General features: G+C 39.1%; 1 protein-coding gene across 1 annotated transcript in view; it reads left to right on the top strand.

Moving 5' to 3' along the window:
- LOC117324990 (monocyte to macrophage differentiation factor-like) overlaps positions 1-14,554 on the top strand; it is a 35,258-nt gene extending 20,704 nt beyond the window's left edge. The window contains exon 8 of the mRNA XM_033880859.1: positions 8,135-14,554. Coding sequence (XP_033736750.1) covers positions 8,135-8,338 — 204 coding nt within the window. The 3' untranslated portion in view covers positions 8,339-14,554. The remainder of the gene's footprint in view (positions 1-8,134) is intronic.
- The last annotated feature ends 4,538 nt before the right edge of the window (positions 14,555-19,092 follow it).

The raw sequence follows: 19,092 nt of genomic DNA, 5'->3' as shown, positions 1-19,092 counted from the left end.
GATTTGTGGGGAAGACAGCCGACAAGATATGTTAGTTCCACGTAGAGGATCACCCGTAGGGCCTACTATAAAATAGGTGCAGCAACAATAGCACATAGCTGTGGCTCCAGTAGCAAAAGCACATAGGGGACGGAGTGGCTATCTGGATACTGGCTGTGGCTCCAGTAGCAATAGCACAAAGGGGTGGGAGTGGCTAGCTGGATACTGGCTGTGGCTCCAGTAGCAATAGCACATAGGGGTCGGAGTGTCTAGCTGGATACTGGCTGTGGCTCCAGTATCAATAGCACATAGGGGACGGAGTGGCTATCTGGATACTGGCTGTGGCTCCAGTAGCAATAGCACAAAGGGGTGGGAGTGGCTAGCTGGATACTGGCTGTGGCTCCAGTAGCAATAGCACATAGGGGTCGGAGTGTCTAGCTGGATACTGGCTGTGGCTCCAGTAGCAATAGCACAAAGGGGTGGGAATGGCTAGCTGGATACTGGCTGTGTCTCCAGTAGCAATAGCACATAGGGGTCGGAGTGGCTAGCTGGATACAGGCTGTGGCTCTAGTAGCAATAGCACATAGGGCCGGAGTGGCTAGCTGGATACAGACTGTGGCTCCAGTAGCAATAGCACAAAGGGGTCGGAGTGTCTAGCTGGATAACTGGCTGTGTCTCCAGTAGCAATAGCACATAGGGGCCGGAGTGTCTAGCTGGATACTGGCTGTGGCTCCAGTAGCAATAGCACAAAGGGATCAGAGTGGCTAGCTGGATACTTGCTTTGGCTCCAACAGCAATAGCACATAGGGGCCGGAGTGTCTAGCTTGATACAGGCTGTGGCTCCAGTAGTAATAGCACAAAGGGGTCGGAATGTCTAGCTGGATACAGGCTGTGGCTCCAGTAGCAATAACACATAGGGGTGGGAGTGGCTAGCTGGATACAGGCTGTGGCTCCAGTAGCAATAGCACATAGGGGTCGAAGTGGCTAGCTGGATACTGGCTGTGGCTCCAGTAGCAATAGCACAAAGGGGCCGGAGTGTCTAGCTTGATACAGGCTGTGGCTCCAGTAGCAATAGCACATAGGGGTGGGAGTGGTTATTTGGATACTGGCTGTGGCTCCAGTAGCAATAGCACAAAGGGGCCGGAGTGGCTAGCTAGATACTGGCTGTGGCTCCAGCAGCAATAACACATAGGGGTCGGAGTGTCTAGCTGCATACTGGCTGTGGCAAAAGTAGCAATAGCACATAGGGCCGGAGTGGCTAGCTACATACAGGCTGTGGCTCCAGTAGCAATAACACATAGGGGTCGGAGTGTCTAGCTGGATACTGGCTGTGGCTCCAGTAGCAATAGCACAAAGGGGTGGGAGTGGCTAGCTGGATACTGGATGTGGCTCCAGTAGCAATAGCACATAGGGGTCGGAGTGTTTAGCTGGATACTGGCTGTGGCTCCAGTAGCAATAGCACATAGGGGACGGAGTGGCTATCTGGATACTGGCTGTGGCTCCAGTAGCAATAGCACAAAGGGGTGGGAGTGTCTAGCTGGATACTGGCTGTGGCTCCAGTAGCAATAGCACATAGGGGTCGGAGTGTCTAGCTGGATACTGGCTGTGGCTCTAGTAGCAATAGCACAAAGGGGTGGGAGTGGCTAGCTGGATACTGGCTGTGTCTCCAGTAGCAATAGCACATAGGGGTCGGAGTGTCTAGCTGGATACAGGCTGTGGCTCTAGTAGCAATAGCACATAGGGGTCGGAGTGTCTAGCTGGATACTGGCTGTGGCTCCAGTAGCAATAGCACATAGGGCCGGAGTGGCTAGCTGGATACAGACTGTGGCTCCAGTAGCAATAGCACAAAGGGGTCGGAGTGTCTAGCTGGATAACTGGCTGTGTCTCCAGTAGCAATAGCACATAGGGGCCGGAGTGTCTAGCTGGATACTGGCTGTGGCTCCAGTAGCAATAGCACAAAGGGATCAGAGTGGCTAGCTGGATACTTGCTTTGGCTCCAACAGCAATAGTACATAGGGGCCGGAGTGTCTAGCTTGATACAGGCTGTGGCTCCAGTAGTAATAGCACAAAGGGTTCGGAATGTCTAGCTGGATACAGGCTGTGGCTCCAGTAGCAATAACACATAGGGGTGGGAGTGGCTAGCTGGATACAGGCTGTGGCTCCAGTAGCAATAGCACATAGGGGTCGAAGTGGCTAGCTGGATACTGGCTGTGGCTCCAGTAGCAATAGCACAAAGGGGCCGGAGTGTCTAGCTTGATACAGGCTGTGGCTCCAGTAGCAATAGCACATAGGGGTGGGAGTGGTTATTTGGATACTGGCTGTGGCTCCAGTAGCAATAGCACAAAGGGGCCGGAGTGGCTAGCTAGATACTGGCTGTGGCTCCAGCAGCAATAACACATAGGGGTCGGAGTGTCTAGCTGCATACTGGCTGTGGCAAAAGTAGCAATAGCACATAGGGCCGATGTGGCTAGCTACATACAGGCTGTGGCTCCAGTAGCAATAACACATAGGGGTCGGAGTGTCTAGCTGGATACTGGCTGTGGCTCCAGTAGCAATAGCACAAAGGGGTGGGAGTGGCTAGCTGGATACTGGCTGTGGCTCCAGTAGCAATAGCACATAGGGGTCGGAGTGTTTAGCTGGATACTGGCTGTGGCTCCAGTAGCAATAGCACATAGGGGACGGAGTGGCTATCTGGATACTGGCTGTGGCTCCAGTAGCAATAGCACAAAGGGGTGGGAGTGTCTAGCTGGATACTGGCTGTGGCTCCAGTAGCAATAGCACATAGGGGTCGGAGTGTCTAGCTGGATACTGGCTGTGGCTCCAGTAGCAATAGCACAAAGGGGTGGGAGTGGCTAGCTGGATACTGGCTGTGTCTCCAGTAGCAATAGCACATAGGGGTCGGAGTGGCTAGCTTGATACTGGCTGTGGCTCCAGTAGCAATAGCACATAGGGGACGGAGTGTCTAGCTGGATACTGGCTGTGGCTCCAGTAGCAATAGCACAAAGGGGCCGGAGTGGCTAGCTGGATACAGGCTGTGGCTCTAGTAGCAATAGCACAAAGGGGTCTGAGTGTCTAGCTGGATACTGGCTGTGGCTCCAGTAGCAATAGCACATAGGGCCGGAGTGGCTAGCTGGATACAGACTGTGGCTCCAGTAGCAATAGCACAAAGGGGTCGGAGTGTCTAGCTGGATAACTGGCTGTGTCTCCAGTAGCAATAGCACATAGGGGCCGGAGTGTCTAGCTGGATACTGGCTGTAGCTCCAGTAGCAATAGCACAAAGGGATCAGATTGGCTAGCTGGATACTTGCTTTGGCTCCAACAGCAATAGTACATAGGGGCCGGAGTGTCTAGCTTGATACAGGCTGTGGCTCCAGTAGTAATAGCACAAAGGGTTCGGAATGTCTAGCTGGATACAGGCTGTGGCTCCAGTAGCAATAACACATAGGGGTGGGAGTGGCTAGCTGGATACAGGCTGTGGCTCCAGTAGCAATAGCACATAGGGGTCGAAGTGGCTAGCTGGATACTGGCTGTGGCTCCAGTAGCAATAGCACAAAGGGGCCGGAGTGTCTAGCTTGATACAGGCTGTGGCTCCAGTAGCAATAGCACATAGGGGTGGGAGTGGTTATTTGGATACTGGCTGTGGCTCCAGTAGCAATAACACAAAGGGGCCGGAGTGGCTAGCTAGATACTGGCTGTGGCTCCAGCAGCAATAACACATAGGGGTCGGAGTGTCTAGCTGCATACTGGCTGTGGCAAAAGTAGCAATAGCACATAGGGCCGGAGTGGCTAGCTACATACAGCTGTGGCTCCAGTAGCAATAACACATAGGGGTCGGAGTGTCTAGCTGGATACTGGCTGTGGCTCCAGTAGCAATAGCACATAGGGGTCGAAGTGGCTAGCTGGATACTGGCTGTGGCTCCAGTAGCAATAGCACATAGGGGTCGGAGTGTCTAGCTGGATACTGGCTGTGGCTCCAGTAGCAATAGCACATAGGGGTCGGAGTGTCTAGCTGGATAACTGGCTGTGGCTCCAGTAGCAATAGCACATAGGGGTTGGAGTGGCTAGCTAGATAACTGGCTGTGGCTCCAGTAGCAATAGCACATTGGGGTCGGAGTGGCTAGCTGGATACTGGCTGTGGCTCCAGTAGCAATAACACATAGGGGTCGGAGTGTCTAGCTGGATACTGGCTGTGGCTCCAACAGCAATAGCACATAGGACTTGAACAAGAGTAATTTGTCATGATTACCAAAATATCAAAGCGAGCAATGCAATTGCCTCTTGTTGTAATTAGTATTAGGTTGTGAGTATAATATCGCTAAAAAGGAGATGTCAATTGGGAGACTTTCTGATAATGAGGATAAACATTAATTAGTCTCAATATGAGCAAAAACTCACAGAGAATCATGCCTTGATGTTATCTTTTAACTGTTTGCCTAAGTTGGAGTTATCAATGAATTCGAACAGCAGCAGATAAATGTTGTAATACAAATTTCAACTATTTCTGAGTTAGGCTTTGTATTTGTCTCAGTCAGAGTGTACTTATTATAAATAAGTGATTTTGTAGCTTAAAGTGCACACCTACCTTCTGCTTTTGTCTTTGTTTGCCATCTGGAAAAGAACATTCCTAATGAGTACATGACAATGCTATTATTAGATGGTGGGCTGTTCAGATTGCCTTTTGTCCATGGTACCATACTTGCCAACTTTTTAAAATTCTCATGGGGGAGAAAGTGCGTGAGCGACATTTTTGACCGGAAAACACATTTCACGCGCGACACATTTAGCAAACAAAAACTAAGGGGAGATAATTTGCTATTGGAAAATAAATTCCTTGCATGATCACTTAAGCTTCCTTAATTCCCTCACTGAAAAAAAGGGGAAAAAAACTTATTTCAAGCTTGGCCAATTATTTTTTTTATTCAAGTTTGGAAAGATAATTATATAAGCAACAAGGTACAAAAAAATAGCTGCAAAATTACATCATTTTTAATTATTTCTGGAAATTATTTAACTCACTGTTCCCTCTAAATAAAAGTATTTACTTAGATATGTTATGAAAATTATGTTGTAAGATAGATGTCAGTCAATTAAATTCTCTAGAGTACAATATGATATCTGAATGAAATTTCAAAAGTTTCCTTTGGATTACAACAAAGACAATAATACAAAAAAAAATAAATAAAAAGGGCTGTACTAGCAGTTGTGAGGTACGGACAAAAGCCCCCCCCGGACATTAGCCCCCCCGGACATTAGCCCCTAGGACAAAAGCCCCCCCGGACATTAGCCCCTTCACACTAATCAAAAAGTGGACAAAAGCCCCTTCATAAAAAAAAATATATTTATTTTTTTTATTTTTTTTGTTTTTATTTATTCATTTTTTTTAAAAATTACAATATATGTTTTAGCAGTGGTTATATTAAGTGCTACATATATATGTAAGTGACTTCAGTCACCAGTGGCTTCTGCAATGTAAACAACTACTTGGACTGTTACATAAACAATAAGCTGTTACACAGGTATTTGGTAGGTTTTTCATTGATTTTACTGTTACATAAACAATAAGCTGTTACACAGGTGTTTGGTAGGTTTTTCATTGATGTTGTATTCTCCTCGAAGGAAATATATCATTAATGGCTTCATGTGTATCAACAGTGAAATTTCTATGTTTGCACAGGTATAAATTGTTTTTATATTGTTTCTTTGATTTTAATCATTCCTAAAATTAAAATTACAACACAGAGCAACATGTTTGGTTAGGTACTTATTATGTTATAATTTGAGACACTGCAAATAGGGATCAAATGTTTATTGCTTTTGTAGGCATTTCTTTGATTATCAATATTTGCGGTATATTAGGAGGTCAGAAATTATGTGTAATCAGTAACAATTTGTTCAGCATGGAGATCATACGTACTGCCAAAGGTGGAGTGAAACTATGTGTAGATGGTTATATGTTTACGAAGAAAGGTACGTTTCCTGAAATGTTCAGCTTACTTAATAATATAAAGTTTGAACAAATAAATTATGATGTTTAACCACAGACATATAATGCAGCTCTGACATTGAACCAAGGACCTTCATTTTCCACACAATTATTCTCCAAATTTCAGAGATAAAAACAGCAGTATATATACAGTTTTTGTTTTTCAAAAGTACAGATTTATATAAAGTATACCAGCTAAATTTATAATGAAGGGGCTTTTGTCCGGGGGGGCTAATGTCCGGGGGGGCTTTCGTCCGGAGGGGCTTTTGTCCTAGGGGCTAATGTCCGGGGGGGCTTTTGTCCTACACTCAGCAGTTGTACCCACTATAGGCTTACAACCGATACTTAAATTTAAGTTTTTAACATGACAGTATTTAGTTTAAGAAAGTGAGTATTTGTGGACATGTTTTTGTCTTTCAAAATGTGAATTGGGAAAGTTTCTGCCAAAATAAGTCTCTGCTAATTGACACTAAGTATGCTGATGATACGGTGATTGAAACGACGTTACCTACCGGCAACCAGGCCTTCGGTCTATATGGTCGTTATTGTGAATTTATTTCCTTGTGCTAATTATCTAAAGATCAACCAATGTTTAAATGTAGTTAACATTTCAATAAGTAATCTGTCAAATTTGATACTCCGTTGATAACATTGCCAGTGTTATTTTCACTTTTTCTGTCCGAGATATACTTTCAAGTAGAGGTCGTTTATGCGCTTGACATCAAAGGCAGTATATGAAGCCATTTACAAGCGTTTAATCAACCATGACTGACCTGCTACAAAACCATCACCACGCGTCCTCAGCTTAATTGGTTTAATTAATTGTTTATTTATCGGGGTATTGTCACCCTTGCAGTCAGTGAAGTGTCAGAATTTCGTTACGGTCTGTGAGCAGGTCAGTTAACTGACCAATGCCCTACACATATGTCTTTCACTAGCTAGCAAGCGTTACCTGTCATAGGCCTAAGTGAATCTAACAAGATGAATAGGGGCTCCATACGGGGTTATCAAGACATATTCTCCAAAATCGGGAGAATACACTTTGTTTTATCTATACGATCGGGAGACGGGGCAGGGAGTCTGGAATCGGGAAATTCCCGACTAAATCGGGAAAGTTGGCAAGTATGTGGTACATCAGTACATCTGTAAACAATCTTTGTTACCAGGTTATCCGATTTATATTTCTTAAGAAGCACTAGAAGAAATATCTTTCTCATTTTTCATGTGGTAGGTTCCCCTCAGTCCCTTGTGCATTATTAATTTTGAGAGTGATCTGAAAACAATATGGCCAATAGGCAGCCATTTTTTATATCAATAGTACTGTAATTTCTTGTGTATTGCCCACAGGCTATATGATTTAAAACATTATAAACTGCCTTTTGTGGGCTATCTGATGAAGTGTATCTGATGAAGTGGGCTATCTGACGAAGTGGCTCTCTGATGAAGCAGGCTATACAGTATTTGTTAGATTCAAGTTAACCTTTTGTGTTTCTCTGGTGTACTATCAGGTACCAACAACTTGCTGTTTATTTCCGAAATATGAATGGTACATTTACCTGTACGTAGACATATCAAGTAAAAACAATTCATTAAGTATATCTAGAAATACATTTATTAAGTATATCTGGAAATACGTTTATTAACACTGTTCACTTGTCAATGCAATACAGGTTTCAACTGTGAGAGTTAAACACACACAGCAAGGGATTTCCCTGATAGTGACCTAGTGACCTTGTTCTTAATTACATAGCAGATAACCCATAGACAATACACCAGAGTGGGCTATTTGCATATTTTAAATTATTAAAAAAGCATTATTTTGGCTTGTGTGCAATCTAACGATGTGGGCAATACACAGGAAATTATGGTAAAAATTTGTTATTGCTATTTCTGAGAAAATTTTTCAGTTTTTTTTTCATATACATATAAGGTTACCATTGGTCTCTAGCAAATTAAATTTTGTGAACACTATTATCAAAACATACAAGAACAGCATTTAAAAAAACTGACCTATGATAACTGATGTGGTAGCATTCAGAATAAGACTTCTTGAGTACGACTGTCAGTGCATGTACTGTACAGGGTATTTCTGTAAATGATATTACAAGGTAAGTAAAATTAGTAGTATGTTTGTAGATTATGTAAGTCCTGAGAACTGTGGTTTATTTTCAGAGAGAGACGACAGGTCTGTATGAACTGGCTTTGGGAGGCATGACCTACATAGCTGGTGTAGTGTTCTTTAAATGTGATGGCATCATCCCTTTTGCCCATGCTATCTGGCATTGCTTTGTGTTGGTGGGGGCTATGCTTCACTACTATGCCATATCTGCCTACCTGCTTGGTCGTGAAAAGGATGAGGTCATGTGGGGCAGCTAACAAGGCCATGGCAGAAATGTTCACAGGTCATAACAGTAAAGGTCCGCAGTCCTCAGCAAAATATACAACATAGCATAAACAAGGAATTGTCTCCAAAGAAAGAAGATTATCAGGTTGTTCAGTACTAGTTATCGTAAGAAAGAAGATTGTAGAAAATAATGTTTATTTGTTGGTGATTGATTGTTTTCTAATTTGATCTCGAAGCCTCCTTTTACCAGCATTTGAAAATGTATACATCTAAATAAACAAAACAGTTTTCATTAAGGTTTTGAATGAAACATCAAAAGTGTATTGATATTGTAATATAAGAAAAGCAGTGATTTGTTTGTACTTTGTAATAATGTTGAACTATTTGTAACAAATATTGATATATTGTGGTAGTATTCCTGTGAAATACACTAAACATGATATATTTATAATGGTATTTGTGGTAATCCTGTAATTTGTAAGAGCTTTGCTAATAGTTTTTTACAGTCTGTTTATCTGTTGTAGGTATGCTTGCTTATCTCATGTCAGTATTTCATTAACATGTGCCATTTTTGAGCTCACATGGAACTTTGGGCCATGCAGGTTTTTGCTGTGATGCTGTATCTGTTGTCTTTATAAATTATTATTTATAAATAAGTATTTACGGGGCTATCTCCAAAATCATTCAAAATGACCCAACCAAACTTAATAGTGCCTTTTGCTATGGAACAGTTTCCAGTTTGGATATTTCTTTGGTTACCATGGAAACAAATAGTCAAAATGATTTGAACATTTCTGGTGCATGTCACCAAGACCCTTTCAAATAATTCCAAGGAACTTTCTATATACTGGTCTAGAATTACTTTCTGCTCTACAGGAGTTTTAAATTTGAATATTGGTTACCATGGAAACAGTCTGATTCAGCAGTTTTCAAAAATTGTTTAAAACCTCCCTTAAATTAAAACATGCACCAATTGAGTGAACTGTGCACTATGACTCCAATGTGTACACTAAGTTGCCCTTCTGTTCCATCCTCCATATTGACAATTATCTATAAATATCCTATTTAATAATCTCAAAGAGACACCATGACCAGACATTTAATTTTGTATAAGGGAACAGCAGCCCTTTAGGTCCAAAGAGTGTTCACCAGGAGAAACAGAGGTCAGTCTTTAAAGCAATATTGATTAAGTACAGATCAAGGGAAGGGAACAATCTTAAAAAACCACTACTTCAGAGTAAGTGACGGGATTCCAACCAAGTTTTGGTAAGTATCTCTGGGTGAAGTAGATATATAGTTGTATATAGTAAAGAAACTCAATTTTGTATAAATGAAGGATTGAACAGATTCAGAGTGGAGTTAAATAAGGGAAATAGAGGGATATTGTTAATATAATTTGTTGTTATAATAAAGGATGACCATCAGTCATTTCCTGATTGGATGAGACATCTTCCACCAGATCATTGGATCAGATTCTGATAATACACAACACAAATTAGGGACTTTCTCCTCCGATAGGCTACTTCTCCAATAAACTGAGCTATTCTTTCAGATAATAAAAATTCCATGTTCCCATCCTTGCCCTTACCAAATGTTGTTTAAATTATTGAGTCAATAAAAACTATACTGATATAAGATAATACTAATAAAAAGAGAAAATGGGAAGAAATTAAATTAGAGTCAATGTGAAAAGAAAATGAAGAATAAGAACATACAGAAGTATGTGGGGACCATGAATCAGGAAAATTTTATAACTCTAAAGACAATAAATAATGTATTCACATCTAAAGTATAGTGATGAATTGATTGATTGATGGGAACAATTTACATAAGTATGTTCATGTTTCCGGTTATACATTTAACCATTCTAAATTTCATTGAAACTTTAACCGAATATATCTTTGAATTAAGTCAATCTTAACAAGAAGTTCTGCAATGCATAGAGACACATTTTTGCCTGTATCAATTATTTTTCTTTAAAAATTTGGAAATGTTCTTTTTCACTAATAACTTGCTGGAAACAAAATGTAGGAAGATAATAATATGAAAATATTATTAGGGATTTTGTTACCATACAAACATACAAATACTGTGTTTCTATGCTAACATAATGGAATACTGACTTTTCTCAAGATGTGTTTCACGAAATGCAGACAGAGAATCATCTGATCAAGAACTACTTGTTTATGAGATAAGCATTATCTGATCATGAAATACCTGTTCATAAGATAAGCATTATCTGATCAAGAACTACTTGTTCATGAGATAAGCATTATCTGATCATGAAATACCTGTTCCCGAGATAAGCATTATCTGATCATGAAATACCTGTTCATGAGATAAGCATTATCTGATCATGAAATACCTGTTCATAAGATAAGCATTATCTGATCATGAAATACCTGTTAAAAAATCATGATTATGTACATGTATTTTTACAGTATACATACAAACCTGCTGGTGGGTCAAACGTTGAGATTGTTGTTTTACAGAATATTTGTAAATTGTGGTTTTATTCCTAGTAGTCACACCCGGTACATACATTGTAGACCTATCGTGGCCAATTTTAGGCTTTCTCTTCTATGGAATCAAAGTATCAATCAGGTATCCCTGCCAGCTTGACATGGCAGTCACAGTTGTTTGTCATGTAGCCATCATGATCTCCTGGCGTTTCACAATACAAACACCAACAGATATTGTTTATATAAGTTTTATATACATTTTTATTGTGACATACTATTAGATTTGTATTGTAAAATGTCAGATAACCCACCGTGTTGAAAGAGCTATTTTGATGCTCTAAATATTTTGTATTGAAACATTTAATAAAAGTGTCATGTTAATGGTAAAAAGATGGCGTATTACATTCAGGTGTCTACATTAGAACCAATTAGTTTTCTAACTAAGTATTGATCATTATTTAATATCCGCCTCATATTCTTGTGTCTTTTTGATAAATCTCTTTTTAATTACTACAGTATGGTTGCCAGTGTTTCCAGATTTATCCAGATTGTTTTCAGACATTTACTTTCCAAAATACTTACAGACAGCTTTCAAATGGATTAATAGTACATGTACTATTAACAAAAGATAAAATCATGAAGTTGAGTCTAATATGGCAGACCTAGTGTTATACACCACACGTACAACATAATTATATAAGACATCTATGATATTACTCAATAAGGAAAAATCTCTTGGTTGGATTCTGGATTATTAGCCCACCACCATTGTCAGATGTAGGGCTATTTAAATCGCCTTTCGTGTGTGGCCCGTCTATTCTTCAGTCTATAAGCAACATTTTAAATGCTATTTCTCAGAAAATACTGAATGGATATTTCTCAAATTTCATATATGCAAGTTCCCCTTGATCCCTAGGTGTGCATATTCAATTTTTAGACTGGCATCCATTTTGACTTTTGATAGGTTGAAGTTTGTTACCACTATTTCTCAAAGTACTTTATGGCTCTTTCTCAGCTTTCATAAGTAGGTTGCCCTTGGTCCCTAGTTGTATGTTTTGAATTTTGATCAGAAAACAAAATGACAAGTGGTCATTTTGAATTTCCACACCGATTTTCTCAAAAGATTACTTGATGGATCTTTCGGCTTTCATATGAAAGATTCTCTTGATCTCTATTTGTGCATGTTTTATTTGGAGATTAATGGGAAAAAATGACCATGGAATGATAGTGATTGAAGTTTGTTATCACTTTTTCTCAGAAAGTTCTTCATGGATCTTAAGTTTTGTAAGTTTTTTCATCTTGGTGTCTAGTTGTGCATATTAAATTTTAAGACTGATTGGAAAACAACATGGCTAACAGGTGGCCATTTGGATTTTGATAGTTAAAGTTTGCAGTCACTATTTTTTCAGAAGCACAAGAATATTTCTCAAACTTGATGTGTAGGTTCGATCCCCTTGGTCCCATTGTGCCCATTTAATTTGATTTGGAAATAAAATGGCCGACAGTGGTGTCCATCTTAATTTGTTTTTGACAGTTGAAATTTATCACTTTTTCTTGTTCATAGAAACTTATTCTTCAACTCCTCTAAAATTTCATTTTTAGGTTACCCTTGTTTTCAAATAATTAAAAGGAACAGGGGAAAGAAAGGAAAAATAGAGAAAGGATCAGTCTTACATGTAATGCTTCAAGTTCATTCAATGGTGGGCACCAAGATTCCTCTGGGATTTCTTGCATATGACTTTAATCTACTTAACAAAGAACTTAAAGTTGTTAAGATTGATTGTTACAGACTTGTTCAGTAATTAAAAATAATGCATAATTACGTTATATTTTAAAAGCCATGTTCATTTATTTGATTATATAAGTATCCATCTTATTCTGTTACTGTCCTAATGGCAAGCATTATGTAATTCTGTAATGTTGTAAAGCTGTCCTTTTGCAGAATTTATTTTTACATGTAATAATTAATATGTGGTAAGTAATGATAATGGTTGAAGTTTGGTTTACATACCTCACTCTGACCCTATAATGTTCTGTAACTTAAACATCTGTTGTAAGAAACTGTCTGTTGAGATATCAGGAACCAGTGTATTCTGTTTAGACCGTTCTGGACCTTAGTCTATTTGTTATAAAATAGCCATGTCAGAATTAGAATAAAAAATTCCTGATAGACAAGGGTCCTGTTTGGACAGTGTACTGTTTCTATAAACAAGTGCCAGAGCTATATTGTTTCATTACTCAGATTTTAAGAGTTTGAATTGGAGTATGGTCAGACTTGCCATAGAGTACCTATTACTCCTTTGTTGATAATCTCCAGATTCTCACACATCCAGAATGGTAGTCTTAAAACCAATACATGTACTTCTATATTTGTGTACATCATTCTATGGTTTTATCCTCATATAAAAGGTACTTTTACATAAATACCAACTTCAGTATTGTGTTGGTAGTTTTGTTGATTTTTAATGATCATGAAGTTCCAGTGCTATCAGATGTTATATTTATAAATATATATTGAGGGAAATATAGTTTTGTAGTTTTATTAATGTGACAGATTTTAAGACCTTATAAATGTTAGTACATTCTATATGGTAGAGCCTAGAATGTTTAGATTGATGTTATCTATATTGGCTTTCAGAAATGTCATGTTACTTTTTAATGTATTCATGTTTAATGAACACTCATGTTAAATGAACACAGTTTGCAGCATTGAAGCTTACTTATATAATTATGTTGTGGAATATGTACTCCAGGCAGATGTTCTTTAAATCTTAATGTCTAGGCATGACATCAGTTTTGCCACAACGGCTGCTCAGATAAATTACCTACATGTATATCTTTTCCCAAGGTAATTAGAGTCAATTGTGTTAAAAACTTCACTAAAAGTTTCCAAATGAGCAGTCCCTGTTGTTATCAAATATCAGGGTTATTATTTTATAATGTTGGTGAAGTTTTCACATTCCCCACTGTATCTTAACTACAGATGAAATCCCTATGTCATATCTGTCTCCCAATATGTTGACATATTAGTTTTATAATGTCTTTCCAAATGGTTTTATTTTTTCCATGTCATTAAAAATGTAATGGCAATTGTAAAGTCTGTCTTCCTATGAATGTACTACGTGTGTGATGTTGCCTTGTCTTCCTATAAATGTACTACGTGTGTGATGTTGCCTTATAGAAATTAATATCAGTTTCCTATGACTGCTTATTTACAAAGCTTCAAATGTTTAATTACGAACATATAGAAACATTTCACAAGGACATGTGGAATAAACCAGTCTAATAACATTGCAATTTCCTTTCCTAGTTTGCATGGAGATTTTTCTGTATAATATTAAGTATAAATATCCTCTAGCCATGACACATCTGTTAGGGTTTGTCCCAGAAATACTGTTTGTTTTGTTACAATGGGATATTAGAAGTATTTATTTTATTTACACAGGTTGACTTACCCCTAGTATTGATTTATGAAGTTTGAATATTTTATGGACAATTTTTGAAATGTCTCTGGATTATTAAAAGCATAAACAGAAATGCTGTTGCTAATTCTTTGTTTAATCTTAAGTATTACTTGTCTACGAGATCTGTTTCCTAGGACACTTGTCCACTCTTACCCATTTCATCTCGGTTGTTAGTTCCTAATTTACAGAAAAGATGTTTTGACATTCAGAAAATCTTAATTAATAGTTGAATATTGTAATTTTTGTCTAACTTCCTTTAACTATTTTTATATTCTATCATTAGTCGGTATTGTTATTAACAATAAAAGTCCTCAAAACACTTTTGCAGTATTATGTGTCTTTTTAGAAATTTCATTAAGTTGAGAGTCTTATTTCACAGAAGAAAATTGTTTTTAAAGGGATCATTCTTAGTGTGCAAGTTGATAGTACTTGTGTGCTCATAGTATACGTCCAACAAGTTGAAATGATGTGCCTAGTGCTACCGTATATGGGTGGAAGTGTAAATTACAAAACATTGCTACAATGTGAAGTTTGTGGGGTTTTGATATTGTTTAGGTTTGTGGAAGCTGATAGTTCTCTGGGTTTTGCCACAAGATTAAGATCTTTAGTCCAGACAATAAAATTAGGGAAAATGTCATAGTCTGATTAGAGTCAGAGAATAGGAAGTGTGGCAACGGTTATAGTCTAATAGGAAAAACCGAAGCTGGGAGGATAAAACAAGATGATGCTGTCAAGGGTTGTAGTATCATACGGCAGTGTTGACGAACTCCGTCGGAACGAATTTCATGGTGATAGATATTCTAGCGCAAACATTACACTAGCCAGAGCTTCACATATTCTAGCGCAAACATTACACTAGCCAGAGCTTCGTGTGAAAGCCGTGTCCAACAGGCGCCATTCAGGTTCAGGTTCTTTGGTAGATTCCCTCGTTGACTTTGCGAGGCACCACTACAGCTTATGTAGCGTATGTAATTGAAGGTAATTAAAAGTCTATACAGGTATGTACACTTCCGGACTTATTTACACTGGATTAAAAAATAATGATAAAATTGTTCAGTATCTCTCTTAAGAGTGGCGTGATCATTTTAAGCGATAATAGCAAATGATTAAAAGTCAGGGACTGGGAGGTCTGCCTTTCTCCTCTATATCTAATTCACTGAGCATCTTCAGACGTTTAAGATGGATTTCTTGCAGGAATTCCCTGCTGTATAGTTCAATTTTGTAGATCTCATCTTCATTGAAGGTGTATACATCGCTGATCACGGGATGTGTACAGTCAAGCATCAAATGGGTCAGGTAGGTTGGATTTGACATGAGCTCTGTATATCGTCTGATTGCCGGAATACTGCTTAGACGAGTGTGTAGGCGTAGTCTGATACTATGGAGAGATTTACATTCAGCAATAAAGTGTTGTCTGTCCTCTGCCCCTGTTTTACATAATCTACATTCAGGGTCGATGTTGTACTGGTTGAATGCTGCTCTATTTGCTTGGAGGGTATAGGTGCCGGTTAGGAGTCGTACCTTGCATTCAGCTCATCGTGTTTATTGTTTCGTACGGTAGAATATACGTGATGAGGCTTCTTGAGTGAGATGGAGTCAGGGTTAACATATTTTAGTGACGGCTTTGTTGATATATCCTCTTTCCAGTTTTCATTAACATAAGTTGATACAGTACTGTCCAACATTTCCTTCCAATTTCGTTTGAGAGGTGGGTTTTCCAGGAGTGCATACGCTGTAGGTAAATGGTATTGTTCTAGTAATTTTCTGACACGTGAAAACCAACTGTTCTCATCTCTCATTCTTACTGCCAATTGACGGTATGCTATACTGTACTCAATGGTATCTGGGTTGAAAATGACCCTGTAGAATAGGTTTAACGTGTTTCTATCAATCATAGAGTTGAGTGAAGGGATTCCAAGTAGTGCCATCGATATGGATGTTGCTGTCCTGTCCGGGAGATGTTGGACCTGTCGCAGAGACTTGGTCTGGAATCTTTAGAGGTTCTTCATCTGTGATTTTGTGTAGTCTAGCGTTTCTAGTCCGTATGTGAGTCTCGGGACGACATATGCGTTCCATAGGTGAGCTTTGATAGGTTGGCTTGATCCATCTTTCCCATGGAAGCCAGAACCCATGAGTGAGTACGCTGTTTTCCTTCCAATCTGGATGATTTTCTCTATGTCAATGGTATTTTTGTGGTTCCTGTTTATTCCAAGGTGAGTTAGTCGATCTACTACCTCTATTGGTTCATCATAAATGGTGAATGATTCTGTAGGTTTGGTATTATACAGTTTCATTTTGCTTTTTGAAGGGTGTAGAAGATACCGTTCTTGTGTTGAGTAGTTTTCTACTCTGATCAGCATATGTTTCATATCGAATGTTGAATGCGCTAGGATGGCAATATCATCTGCACATGTTGTGTGGGGGATTCTGATGTATCCTATGTTTACTCCCTGGCAATTTTCCTCTATGTCTAGCAGTAAGGGATTATTGAAGCGTTTGTAATGGGAAGTAGAGAGTACTCCCCCTTGCCGGACTCCCTGTCGAACCTTGAAGGGCTCGGAGATCTGCCCTGCCCATTTCACATTTGATGTGACATCTTTGTATAGGTCTTGGATCATCAGCCAGTCTGCTCCTGTAATTCCGTCATCATAGAGTTTGTTTAAGAGGATGTTGTGGTCGACGACGTCAAATGCCTTCTGTGCATCAAGTGTTGTCAGAAGAAGGGGTTTCCTTTGTATTCTTGCTTCCTTGAGACACTCAGTTACAATGAGAGCAGAGTTGATTGAAGAGGTGCCTTTTGTAAAGCCGGTTTGTAGTTTGGATTGGGTTGGTTCCAAGATGATGTTGTGTCTGGCATTGAGGATGTGCTCCAGAATTTTCAGGATAATGGTAGTGACAGTTATCCCACGGTAATTAGAGGGGTTTTGTTGGTCTCCCTACTTGTATATTGGGGTAAGTAGTCCCGATTTCAGCATTGACGACACTTTCTTTTTCTCTAGCATGATGTTGATGAGTGTTTTCAGGAATGGAATAATTGTGTTCCCCGCTGTCTTAAAGTGTTCACTGGTCATCCCAATGACATCCGCCGCCTTGTTATTAAGTTTCGATATGGCCCGTTTAATTTCATACTCCGAGGCTGGTGTGATCCCTTGGGATTCTTGTTCGCAGAGTAAGTGTATTAGGGTCGTGGTCCTGTCTGCGATCTCTTTGTGGTCGCCATTGAATAGATCATTATCCGATGGGGCTGCTAGTCGGGAGAAATGTTTATTCCAACAGTGAAGGCCTTCTTCAGGTGTTTTGTATGTCTCTCCATCAAGATTTAATTCTTTCGGTCCGGTGACTGACGTCTTTCTCTGGGATCTAACCAATGTATGGAACAGTTTTTGGTCCCCGAATGAGTCTATGATATGGTTTGTCCATTGATCCCGTTTCTTGGCTGACTGTTGCCTTTACAGTCTCTGGAGAGTCCGTTTCTGCTGTTTCATATCTTGGTATGATCTGTTGGACGTATGTCGGGGTTTTCCAGCTATTTTCCACCTCCACATGGCTTTTTTACTGCGTTTGGCTGCGGCTTGTATTTTTGATTGAGTGATCACGTGAACAGATGGATCCCGTGAATCGCTAAATTTAGCCAAATGTCGCGAGAAAAACTACTGAATTGTAAACAAATATGGCGTCGGCAAAAATACCGGAGGGAATTACAAAATACGGGAATTTGGGCTCTCCTGCCGGGAGGAAATAAATGACTTGAAAATAAGGGAGATTTTGTCTCACGCCGGGCGGTATGGCATGTATGAACGATGGAGATGTTGTCTAGGGTTGTAGTATTACACGACAAGGTTGAACTCTATGGAACGCCTAGTTAACATATATTCAATTAATTGAACCTTTCTTCAAATAATTGAAGATAGGTTCAATTCAATCAAAGATAGGTTTAATTCAGTTAGAGATAGGTTCAATTCAATTAGAGATAGGTTCAATTACATTAGAGATAGGTACAATTCAATTAAAGATAGGCTCAATTCAATTGAAGATAGATACAATTCTGTTAAAGATAGGTTTAAATAATACTCATTGAACCTGTCTTCAATTGATTTGAACCTATCTCTAATTGAATTGTACCTATCTCTAATTGAATTGAACCTATCTCTAATTGAATTTAACCTATCTTCAATTACGAACAAATAGGGAAAAGGGACTACTCCCCTTGTTCTTCCGGTGCATGCATACAAAATAGCAAGATATTTGTTTCTGGTACTTCTTCCATCTCCAGCTGACTTTCGTATCTCCCTGAAGGGGGAGTCCAAGGGGGAGACATCGTTATTCTCATTTTGGCGCCAATGAATTAAAGATAGGTCCAATTGAATTGAAGATAGGTTTAATTTAATTAAGGATATGTTGTATTTGAAGACAGGTTTAATTCAATTAGAGATAGGTTCAATTAAATTAGAGATATGTTCAATTCAATTAGAGATAGGTTCAATTCAATTGAAGATAGGTTCAATTCAATTAGAGATAGGTTCAATTCAATTCTACCTTTCTTAGATTAATTAAAGATAGGTACAAATAATTGGACCTATCTTCAATTGAATTGAACCTTTCTTCAATTAATTGAACCTATCTTCAAATAATTGAACCTATCTTCAAATAATTGAAGATAGCTTCAATTAATTGAATATATGTTAATTTGGCGATCCATAGAACTCCAGAGGAACGAGTGAGATGTCGTTGTCTAGGGTTGTGGTATTGCACAATGTCGAAATCTAGAGAAAATAGCGATATGTTATTGACTAGGGTTGTTGTATTACATGGCAATATCGAACTTGTACAGATCGAAATGATCACGAAGATAATATGCCT

Source organism: Pecten maximus, chromosome 1 (genome assembly GCF_902652985.1).
Source record: "Pecten maximus chromosome 1, xPecMax1.1, whole genome shotgun sequence".
In the NCBI taxonomy this organism is placed as follows: domain Eukaryota; kingdom Metazoa; phylum Mollusca; class Bivalvia; order Pectinida; family Pectinidae; genus Pecten; species Pecten maximus.
This window is presented reverse-complemented; position numbering and strand designations above follow the sequence as displayed.